The sequence below is a fragment of the Temnothorax nylanderi genome, unplaced genomic scaffold (genome assembly GCF_030848795.1).
Source record: "Temnothorax nylanderi isolate EJ_2023f unplaced genomic scaffold, tnyl_v1.0 TNYL_tig0506_pilon, whole genome shotgun sequence".
Taxonomy (NCBI): domain Eukaryota; kingdom Metazoa; phylum Arthropoda; class Insecta; order Hymenoptera; family Formicidae; genus Temnothorax; species Temnothorax nylanderi.
Genome location: NW_027249568.1, coordinates 117,501 through 128,929, shown reverse-complemented (window position 1 = coordinate 128,929; position 11,429 = coordinate 117,501). Strand labels below are relative to the sequence as shown.

The 11,429-nt window shown below is 43.3% G+C and overlaps 1 protein-coding gene and 1 long non-coding RNA gene across 3 annotated transcripts in view; one reads left to right on the top strand and one right to left on the bottom strand.

Annotated features, from left to right (window-relative positions):
• Positions 1 to 8: 8 nt before the first annotated feature.
• Positions 9 to 1,056, bottom strand: LOC139783503 (uncharacterized). The gene is made up of 3 exons (XR_011721297.1): positions 681 to 1,056; positions 296 to 467; positions 9 to 220 (listed from the first exon to the last, which is right to left on the bottom strand). It is a non-coding gene; the product is annotated as an uncharacterized lncRNA (long non-coding RNA).
• Positions 1,057 to 10,137: 9,081 nt separating this feature from the next.
• LOC139783502 (probable ATP-dependent RNA helicase DHX37) overlaps positions 10,138 to 11,429 on the top strand; it is a 1,404-nt gene continuing 112 nt past the window's right edge. Inside the window, exons 1-4 of one of the 2 annotated variants that reach the window (XM_071722681.1) lie at positions 10,138 to 10,275; positions 10,339 to 10,550; positions 10,630 to 10,727; positions 11,389 to 11,429. The exon at positions 11,389 to 11,429 is cut by the window's right edge and continues 112 nt beyond it. In XM_071722681.1, the coding sequence (XP_071578782.1) occupies positions 10,348 to 10,550; positions 10,630 to 10,727; positions 11,389 to 11,429 (342 nt within the window). In that variant the 5' untranslated portion in view covers positions 10,138 to 10,275; positions 10,339 to 10,347. Of the gene's footprint in view, positions 10,276 to 10,338; positions 10,551 to 10,629; positions 10,728 to 10,788; positions 11,111 to 11,388 lie in introns of those variants that run through there. The other variant, XM_071722682.1, reaches the window with a different exon arrangement.

Here is an 11,429-nt window from a genome sequence, read left to right as displayed (position 1 = left end):
GGCGAGCGCGTTTCTTGTGATCGAACTTAGCCGCGAGCGCGTTAACTGTGATCGAACTTAGCCGCGAGCGCGTTTTCTGAAATCGAACTTACCCGCGAACACGTTTCTTGCGATCGGACTTAGCCGCGAACACGTATCTTGCGATCGGACTTAGCCGCGAACACGTATCTTACGATCGAACTCGCAGCACGCTCCGTTGTCGATGTGACCGCGATCCTACCTGTAAAAAGAAATCAAAGTGTGTTTTACAATAAATTGGTTTCAACGTATTAGCCAATAATTTCATTCTACTTACCTCCTGACTTTGAACCCGACTCTTCCAGTCGATGCGCGCCTCCCTCAGGGCGTTCTCGATAGATCCTCGAGCTGATGCGCGCCTCTCCCAGGGCGTTCTCGCGAAGTCCTTACTTAGATGCGCGCCTCTCGCAGGGCGTTCTCTGATTTCCGCTGATCTTTCCTCGTTCCTGCTATTGTAAAATAAAGTTTGATTAGGGAATATCGACAAATCGAGCATTTAATTACCCGTTACCCCTAAGGACTACACACACATTTACACACGGCCACAAGGACATAAGCACACAGGATTTCGTAGAATATAAGCAAGGAGAAGGGCGACATACACACTTTAACCGGAATCAGAATAATAATAAGCAATAATCATAAGGTAAGTCGATCGTCACCAATGGTGCGCTCGAGGCGTTCCGGACAGGCCCACCAGCTGAAAAGGCTTCGGCGCGCCTATCATACGGCCGGTGAATTCGATCCCAGCATATTCAATGATTTTCCGTCACACCCGGTAACATCCGAGTCTCACGCCAATGTTCAAGACGGCTCCGAATCGCGACCACCGTCTCCGGCTGCCAAACAATATCCGAAACCTAGAATCACTCGAGTAGAATCATTAACCCAGAAAATTCGACTCATCCTCCGCGAGTGTAGCGCGACACGAAACGCCAACGAAAATTGAAATAACAGACTCCTACTTACCTGCGAGTTCCGCTTAAGAATCCCCATCGGTTTACACATTTCGGTGCACTCAAACCCACTCCGACGTCCCTATTTCACCCCGGACCTGACAAGAGATAGAGAGACTGTGTGTAGTCCACCATCTGTGGTTCTAGTATAATTTGTAATTCGTTCGAGATACGGCAGATGGCGAGACTTGCGTCGGTAAAGCGACTCACGCGTTTAACGTAAAGTCACTATTAATGTGCGCGCGCACGCAGACGGCGTGGCACTACGGAAATTGACCGCGAGAGAGCATGGCGTTACAGCGCGAGCGCGAAGCGGACGTGCGTGAGATCGTCGCTTTGCGAGAGCATTCGTTTCCGGGCTCTCTGCGAAGTATCATTGTTCTCGAGAGATTTCTGGAAGACTAATCGTGCCGAGATATTAATTCTTTGTTGCGTGATTCTACGAGCCGATTGAAGCTAACGATCGAAGAGCTGACGGCCCGTTACATATACGAGACATTAAACGGATCAGGCCACGGAATTACATCGATCACGAGCACGACTTCGCCATTACTGCCTTGTGCTACCACAAGACCAGACTTGACGCCATTGTTGCATCATCCTCCTGCATGAAGGAAAGAACGGCCATTAGATCATACTGGTCGACTAGCGGATGCCCTGTCGGGCTTACACTGAGAAATATCCTTGCAATAAGGATTGTTGTCTTCAATCGAAGGATTCTACTGTGTAAAAGGTAACTCATTCTTTTCCTGCGAAACCACAGATCACTTGTGAGAGATGCTGATCAACGATCAGCATGAGGTATCGGATTATTAGAGCCGACTATCTTACGATCTTGGTTTCAGGAATTAACGAGTACGGACAAGAGGGAGTACATCCTCAAACGAACGAAGCCTTCTGGCTTTACAAACATGGAAATCTGAGCTCAGTATAATTCTTTCTCTTTATCTTTTCTTGTTTTTGCAACCCGAGTAAATAGTTAATGATCTTTTCTGTAAAATAGTTTAAAATCACATAGTCAAGATTGATTACTAAAAAGAGAAACGTAATTACGATATTCACTTGAATCCTGCGTTACACTTGCGTTTATTGTGGTTCAAAACCGCTACTATTGATACTTCTTGCGTTGATAAGATAAAACTTATTATCTGCGTATTATTAATTATTACTTGATTTAATTATCTCTCCATCTTTAACTGAGTTCGATTATTACACTCTATATTACTTATTGGATATTATTCCTTTAATTCCTTGAATTAATGTGTCAATTAATATATGAAAGTGCGTTACATTTGACTTGTAGAATTACTCAGAACATGCTGTCTTATCGTAATTCTTTACCTATTTTTGAGAATAGTCAATACTCTTTTAAGCATGTAGAATGCTATATTATTCAATCACTTCATCATAAATGATTATTCTCAGATTTCTAGCAAATTGACGCATTACTTCATTTATGATTATTTCTTGTATTATATTCAATGATGTTGATTCGTATCATATTCTTTATATGTGTCTAACATGAACGATCCTTTTTTTGAGATAGATTAATTCTGGATTACACTTGACTACGTCAAGATGTTCAAAATATGAGCAAACATGATGTCTATTTTCTTTTAATGAGCCTTATTATTTATACAGGATTATAATCTTGATTTCTGCTCAAGAAAGGATTATTCTGTACTGATTATTCTTATTTATTATATTTCATACAGCATATTTTTATGTACCAAATCTGCTAACACCACGTTCGAACTATTATACGTTAATTTGCGACTAAATATTCATTCGAAGATACAATCGAAATACACAGTCTCTCTACGTTCAAATCCTAGTCGTACTTACTTTCTCAAACTTAACAAGACAGCAGGCTCAGAAGTGAGCTTCTAGTTAACAACTTTTATACATAGAATAACGAAATGAAGCAAATATTTATTATGCAAATAAACCGGGCTAACTAAGAACCAGCGCGGTAAATAATGCGCCAAAGTTTTATTTATATATATTTTTTATTTTACATGTTTTCCAACCTTTGACTGCGTGCCGACCAGATTTATCAGACTTGAGACACAGCTCCGAATTGATACACCTTCACAGAATGAAGGAGGTTCCAGATTCGAACTCTGGCTGAGGTAATATTTTAATTCGAATCGATTAGGTGTAGGGGGGATTTTATTACTCCAACCGGAACTGTGTCTCAAGTCTGACAAATCTAGTCGACCGCAGTCAAAGGTTGGAAAATATGTAAAATAAAAAAAATAAAACTTTCCCCCGCATATATATATATATACCCTAAGAGCACAGTTGACGGAAAGTCGACGGCAAGTCGACTTTTATAAGTCGACTTCTAGTCGACTTCTAAAAATGGCGGAAAGTCGACTAAAAGTCGACTTCTAAATAGTCGACTTCTAAAAATGGCGGAAAGTCGACTAAAAGTCGACTTCTAAATAGTCGACTTATAAAAAGACGGAAAACAGTCAAGCGGCGCGTCATGCATCATCAATATGGCGGCGAATCTCGAGGAGGCTGGAGGACCAGATGAGTGGACCAGAGTTTACGCGAGTGCGAGGAATACGTGCCGCGAGACAGGACACGATAAGACGCCAGATAGTTCTTGCAGGTATGGCGGATCAAGTCGCGAGAAAGGTTTTGCCCGACGAGGTAAAAGAGGATCAGGATAAGGCGAAGTGGAAACATGCTTACAGGTTAGGTATGGTGTGTTATTAATTATCATCGATAATTAAGACCTATTGAATGCGACCTCTCCATTCTGTATCATCTTTCAGAACACCAGAAATGAAGGAACCTGTGTTCATGCATTCTTCGTGCGTTCTACGGAAAATCAGTCTGGAATAGGTGGTTTATAAAGAGGTGTACGAAACTCTTCTTCTTCTTAGGTTTATATTGGCTCCTGCCTCTAGTACGAGGACAATATGGCCAGCTTTTGCCGCTGTTTGTATAGTCAACTGTGAGTAGCTTATAACTGCTACTGGTTGCCGTGTAAATAGACTTAGGTTCACGGGGCGGCGTTCGGCGTGTACCGCTGTTTGCATAGGCAACTGAGAGGTGCGCTACTATGTTTGATTGAGACGCTGTCTTGAGTAGAACGCTAGGAGGGGGACCGAGACAAGGGGAGGGGGATTTCAGGAGTTGTAGATGTGCGCGCAAGCGCGCGAATTTACAAATTCAAGTCCGTTGATTTGCAGAATGCCATAATGAGTCTGCAAATCTTAATTGTAGGTTTTTTTAATATCGTGAGGAAATCATCGCAGTGCGGGCCCGCGAGGGATTCAACCACTCGCCGGAGACCAGCGGCCTGATTAGACGTCAGAGGACAATGAAAGATAATGTGATTTATATCTTGCGAGGGATCCCCGCAAGCGCACGAAGCGTCGTCAATGATATTTTTCCTGAAGAGGCTATGATTTAGACTGTAGTGATTCGCTCTCAGTCGTGAGACCGTGACTATCGCGTCTCGCTTTAAATTAAGTTTGTAATACCACGGTTTAGGAGTGTTGACATAAATCGTTCGAAAGAAGTGATTACCTTTGTGCAAAGCTCTTTTAAAAAGATAATTGTGGAATTCTACTGATAGTCTCTCTTTTTGTTCGATAAACAGATCCGAGTGAGGGAGTTTGAAAATGGGGGGTTCTTGACCGTAACGAATGGCCTTTTTAGCGAGTTCGTCTGCCTTTTCATTACCACTGATGCCCTTGTGAGATGGGATCCAAATAAATTGTATAGTTTTACCGCGCTCCTGTGACGCAATTAATTTAGTTTTAATGAGTGGAATCAAATAATTTGAGCGGCACGTAACCGGGTTTCCTAGGGCATCCAGTACGCTTTTTGAATCTGAAACTATTGTATATTTGGTTCGATTTAAATCCAAGGAGAGAAGTACTGCATTATAAATAGCCCATGCTTCTGCCGTATAGACAGACGCACGTGAGGGGAGTTTGAACATGAGGCTTCTCTGTAGCTGGGGGGAGTAGCATGAGGCTCCGACCCAACTACCGGGGTCGGTCTTAGAGCCGTCGGTGTAAATAACAATAGACTCCTCCATAACTGATCCAAATGCTTCCATGAACAATCCTTGTACTGAGGATGCAGGAACTCGGTCGAAGAGCTCGAGAAGGTCAGGGGCTGGTCGGTACAGGGGGGGGGGCATATAATATGGATTGAAAGGAGTTTTGATAGGGGGAGGGGGCAACAGCTGTATGAAGTGATGGTTGGAGAGCCCGAATGCGTGTGAATAGGCTGAACAATGGAAATTTTTTGTGGCAGTACTCAGCGTGTTCTGGATTATCTCGACTATCGAGAGCCAGTTGGTACAACGCTTCCGTTACCGGGTGATTGGTAATTGATAGAGTTTTGATAAGATATTTGGATGCGAGGTATTGGAGGCGGAGTTTGAGGGGGGGTTCTTTGGCTTCGGCAAACATGGTGTTTATGGGGGTTGATATTCTATACCCCAGGCAAGCTCGAATAGCTTTGTTTTGGATAATTTCGAGGCGATGAAAGCGAGGGCTATCTTTGAGAGCAAAAATATGAGAAGCATACTCTATAGAGCCTCTCAACACCGCTCGATAGATGTTGAGAAGTAATTGGGGGTGTGATCCCCACCACACCCCTCTAAGTGCAGAGATGACATCGGCGATTTTTCTGGCTTTGTCGATGACTGCGTTCATATGGAGTTCGCCAGAGAGTTTAGGATCCAAGACCACTCCTAGAAACCTTACCGATTTTGTAGGAGTTATGATATCTTCATCAATTTGAATCTTATGATGCTCAGCGTTGGGTACCCTTTTAGGTGAAAATATCATCAGCTGAGTTTTCGTAGGCGATATTTCCAAACCACGGCCACGTAGGTATTTGTTGATATTATTGATGGTGGATTCAAGCCATCTGATGATCTTATTTATTCGCCTAGCCGAGGCATAAATAACAATGTCATCCGCAAATTGTAGAATCTTAACATGCTGACTTAGATAGGCTGCAATATCCTTAAGATAAAGGTTGAACAAAAAGGGGCTGAGGACGGATCCTTGGGGCGTTCCCTTACGTGATATTCGGGGGGATGATAACCGGCCTTCAATTACGAATTGTACAATTCTCTCCGCAATTAGGTTTTGTATGAATTGACTGGTTTGGCCAGGGAATCCTTCTTGTAAAAGATCGTTTACCAGAATGCTGGGGATAACGTTGTCGAAGGCTGCTCTGATGTCTATAAACAGTGCAGCTGTAGCTTTGCCGAGAAGGTTGTTTTTGTGGATTTCGGAGACAAGAATAGTGAGATTGTCTGAGCATGAGCGAAACTTACGAAACCCAAATTGATGTTCCGGGATCAGGGGATTGGAGCCGGACTCCACACACCAGTGAATTCGATTAAGTATCATTTTTTCAAGAAGTTTTAGGAAGCAGGAAGTGAGGGCTATAGGGCGCACGCCTTTGCCATGAGGCTTAGGAATGAGGTATACCAGGGAGTGGGACCAGTGTTCCGGAAAAACACCTTCAATAAAAATATTATTGAGAATCCGAAGTAGCAACTTTTTGAGTGAAATGGGGAGAGATTTTAAGATTTTGTAATCTATACGATCTATACCAGGGCTTGAGTTACTTTTAGAGGTATTTAATGCGTGGTGGAGTTCGTTGTATGTGAAGGGAGAGTCAAGCCAATTTAGAGGATTGTTAGCATCCGGACAAATGTTCTTCGCCAAGTTACTTTTCTCCTCTGAGCAAGCCGGCGGGCAGATATTGGCGGTTGTGGCATCGATGTCTTCCTGATTGATAGGATGAGCGTCTGTTTTGGGGGCCAACTTTCTATTGCGAAATCTTTTAATCATTTTCCAGATGGAGGGGGTGGGGGTTTTGAAATCGAGAGAATTACAGTATTTTTTCCATCCCTCTCGTTTGGCGGTCCTCAGAATCCTTCTGGTGTCAGTGACTTGTTTGCGGTAAGTCTGGAAATTAGCAACAGTGGGGTTCTTCCTGTACGTTTTACACGCTATTTTTCTTGCCCGAAGAAACACAGAGCAGTCCTCATTCCACCAGGGAGAGGGAGGGGGTTTATTGTTAGGTTTGTTGAGATTACTGTAACGGTCAGATTGTGAGTTATCTACTGGAGGAGAGAAGACATTTATGCATTCTTGAAGATGAGAGGTGAAAACTTTATACTGGTTCAGTGGATCATTATCCGGGATCTCGAGCACGCTGGACTCTATATCATTCGCATGTATCTCGAGCATGCGGGAGAATTGGTTGAATTGCTCACGAGTGAATTTGCATTTATGAGAGAAAATATTTTTTGTTTTGATCTTAGAATTAACAGCGATTTCAATTGGCCTATGGTCGCTGCCGTGGGTATCCTCCAGTATGCTAACCCCCAATAAGGGAGCAAGGCTCGAGGATGCTATGACTAAGTCGATTAGGGAGGGAGTGATGCCAGGAGGGGGAATGAAGGTCGGCGTCATGGGGTTAAGGAGGATGAAAGGAAATCGATCAAGTAAGTCCATGATTACTTTGCCAGCTGGATTAGCTACCGGCGCGCCCCAAAAAGAGTGGTGAGCATTAAGATCCCCAATGAGGAGTGAATGCGAGAAAGAGTTTGCCAAGTTAAAAAATTTAGACCAGGTGTTTTGGAAGCATGGGCCTCCCGGGTGCCGGTAAACACCAAACAGCGCCGTGCTGGCGCCGTCAACAAATATCTTTATTCCGATAGCCTCAATGCTTGCATCAGAGTTAAGAATGCGATCAAGGTTGATGGTCGAGAAGGTGATGGATTGACGGATAAGCACGGCAACTCTGCGCCGACCTGCCTCTGAATCGTTTCGTACCACGTTAAAGCCAAAGAAGGAAAAGGAATGTTGAGGTTTAAGGAGGGTCTCTGAAAGGAAAATTATGTCGAACTTTTCACAAAGTTTTTCGATATCGGGCTTTTTGTGTACTGCTCCCCTGCAATTCCAGTGTAGTATGCTAAATTTGGACATAGGACGCATTTACAAACCAAAAAAGCATTTAACTACGGTGCAAATCTGTAGCACCGTTTCATAAAGTTGCGATTCTTTGATGGCAGGGAAGAATTCAGGCATTTTGTAGATTAAGTCGATTATGATTTTAATAAGGGGTGCGAGACCTTCGCGAATGATATTTAAGTGTATCGGGGGAATATTTGACGAATTTTCTACGTTAGGGTTGCCAAAAGAAAACACTGGACTACCATTCGTACTGATTCTACCATGAGGAGAGTTTAGACAGGCCTCGTGGGCCTCTTTAAGCTTTTGTTGTCGAAAGGTGGACGATTGGTCAGAATTTCTGCGATTTGAGTCTCTAGGGGGAGAGCTGCTGTGCAGGATGCCCGCGTATGTGGGTGAGGATACAGAGGGGGAACTATGTAGCGAGGGGGATGGAGAGAGATTGAATCGGATACTCTTCGCCGCGCTGCCAAGGCTAGACGAGAGCGAAGGAAAGGTGTCAGAGGAATTTAAGTCTGGGGGAGGGGAATAATTGTTATCAAGTCTACCACGCGCCTCCAGGTATGGGATGTTTTCCCTGGCCGCGATGGTAGCAATTTGCTTCTGTTTGGCGAAGACTGGACATTGTGAGAATGTGGGGAGATGTTCTCCCTTGCAATTAATACATTGAGGCGGCAGTTGAGCTCTGGGACAGTCCTCCTTTTTAGCGTGGGCAAATTGCGCACATCGATTGCAACGCGGCTTGCTTCGGCAGTCCGCGCCAATATGTCCGAAGCGAAAACAAGAGAAACAGATCTGTACCTGAGGTACATATGGTTCGACTTTGAGTTTAGTTTTGTAAATTGAAATTTCCGCGGGCAAAAATTGTCCTTCGAACTTTATCATTACGGTTTTTGAGGGTTCGAACTTGTTTTCTCCGTCTGTGTTGACTCGTCGGTTGAGACGATGAGCCGATATTATTTTTCCCGAGGATTCGATATTTTTTGCGAGTTCGTCGTCATTAAAACAGAGAGGAATGCCTCGTACGATCGCAACGCGCATAATCTTGAATGAAGGGATAAACGCTATGAGATTATGTTGTTTGAGAATCGGATTTTCAATAACACGGTTGGCCGCCTGAAACGTGGTAAATTGAGCTCTGATTTTGCTGTTGCCTATAGTACGCATCTCCTCTATCTCCTCACCAAGGGACCCGTTTATAATTTTAGCGATCATCAAAGAATCAGGGGGGGCATTAGATTCCGCGTATTGGAATTGCACAAGAAAGGGGGGAAGATCCGTGGATGAATAGCGATTGGCTTCTCTTTTTTGCTTCTTGGAAGCGGAAGTAGAAGCAGGAGCGGAATTAATCTGAGCTTTGGCTTTACCTCCCCTCGGGGGGGCCGCATCCTCGGTGTGTCGCTTGACACCCCTTCTATTATCGCGATCCATTGTTTCGGTATGGACTAAGGGCAAGACGGGGGGATCCGTTACGCGAGTTTCTACATTTTCATTGTTAGGGAAAATAGCATTGCTTTCGCGGGGATTATTAACTTCATTGTTATTTTGATTTGCATCAGAAACCGCCTGAGAGATCTTGTCTAATGTGGCCATATTTAATTGGTAGCGATCTTCGTCGAACGACCGTAACGGAGATGTAACGGTCTTTTTCGGTTTCTCGGAACTATGTTTTGTTTTGTTACGCTTACCCCCCATTTCAAAATCTGAATCAGAATCTTTGATGGGATCCGAATTAATTGAGTCGATATCACAATCTGACAAACGGTCGCGGTCGCGAGACTGAGAGCGGGATCGAGTTACATCCGACTCGGTACGATCCGCGGGCAAGGGGGACGTACAAGCCTCACTGTTGAGGTTCAGATTGAATTTGTCGAACTCACTTAAGGGTACAGAAGTCCTCTGTCGTCCTTGATTAATTTCGTCGGCCGCGGGATAGCACGTGGCTGAAGCCGCACGCATTTCCCTGGCGAACACTGAATCGAATCAGTAATTGCACGTGCACAAGAGACCGTCGATAAATATGAAAACTAAGATAGGCCCGTAAAACGGGTATTAAAAGACAAGAAGCAATTAATATTCTCAATAGCTCACTGCTAAAAGCACGCTCGACGCAAGGAATAAGGTCGATCGGCAAATAAATGCACATGTACACTGCGCAGGAACACGGGAGAGAGGGAACGTCCGTTCACTACCGTGGCTCAAGCGCGACTCAGGTGTACGAAACGAATAAGATGTACATGCGAGGTGTCACGATGATAGAACCCGAATGATTGCCGAAATTCGCCCATGCTATGCCATCTTAGTGAACCATTGGTTGATCCACCGCCAAGGTATTTTTATCACAATTGTTGCTTTATAATGTTTTTCCTACTTATTTATAAAGATATTTATAGATATAATCAATGAACCGGGAAGATCATTTGCCGCGTGTCTGGTACATTCGGAAAGGCCGAATGGGCACTACCATCGATGGATATAGAGCATCCGTGGACGGTGTCAAGTGGTTAGCGTATTTCTTCTTGGAGGGTCAAGTGTGCCCTAAGCTGAAACGATTTGTCCCGTCGCTGCTGACGACACCTGGGAGCATCACCAAGTCATGGGCCAGGTAAATCGTTATTCTATCTCCTTTTGATTTCACGTTGATTCATCGAATAGATTACATCAATTCAATACGATTTTTTCAGGTTGATACCACGCACTCAAGCAATAGTACAAACGCTGCAGTCGCAGGGAGTCGTGTCCAAACACAAACTGCTAGAAATCTGGGGTTCGGATAAAAAATGTGAGATTTTAATTTATAAAATAATATTTAGATATTATCATAGACTTCTATACAATACTAGACCGCTGACAGACATCTCGGCCGTGATGCTTGCCGCCATGTTGATTTTAGTCAAGATATGCTATACTACTATTCTATACAAGTGGTTTTATACAAGATTTCTATACAATAGTCTGGCATATACAGAATGTCCAAAAGAAAGGGTTTAATACTACAGGAGTAGTGGTTCGATTTCGGCATCCAAGTACGCTACACGTCGAAGGCATGACTTACAAACTTATTGATAACATGTACCAATATTTAACACAAAAACATTCGCCTGCTTCGTTATGTACTGTAATAACGAATGCAGATAAACGCACATCATGAGCAACTGAACACCCGATAGTGACTTATTGTTAATTCAATATGGCCGCACCCTTCACTAACACTTGCACCTTGGACTCGCATCAGCTTTTCGGCAGTGCGTCCATAGATGTTAGTGGTCTAGTATAAAAGTCTGTGGATATTATATATTTATAATAATATATATATATATATATATATATATATATATAATATTATTATATATTTACAACATTATGATAATAATATGATATATATTTATATAGCTAATTTTGCATATTGTTTCGCGATTAACACTGGAATGTTTTAATTTTAGTTCTGTTATTGTCAGCTTACCAGAAGTGGCTGCCGGAATTC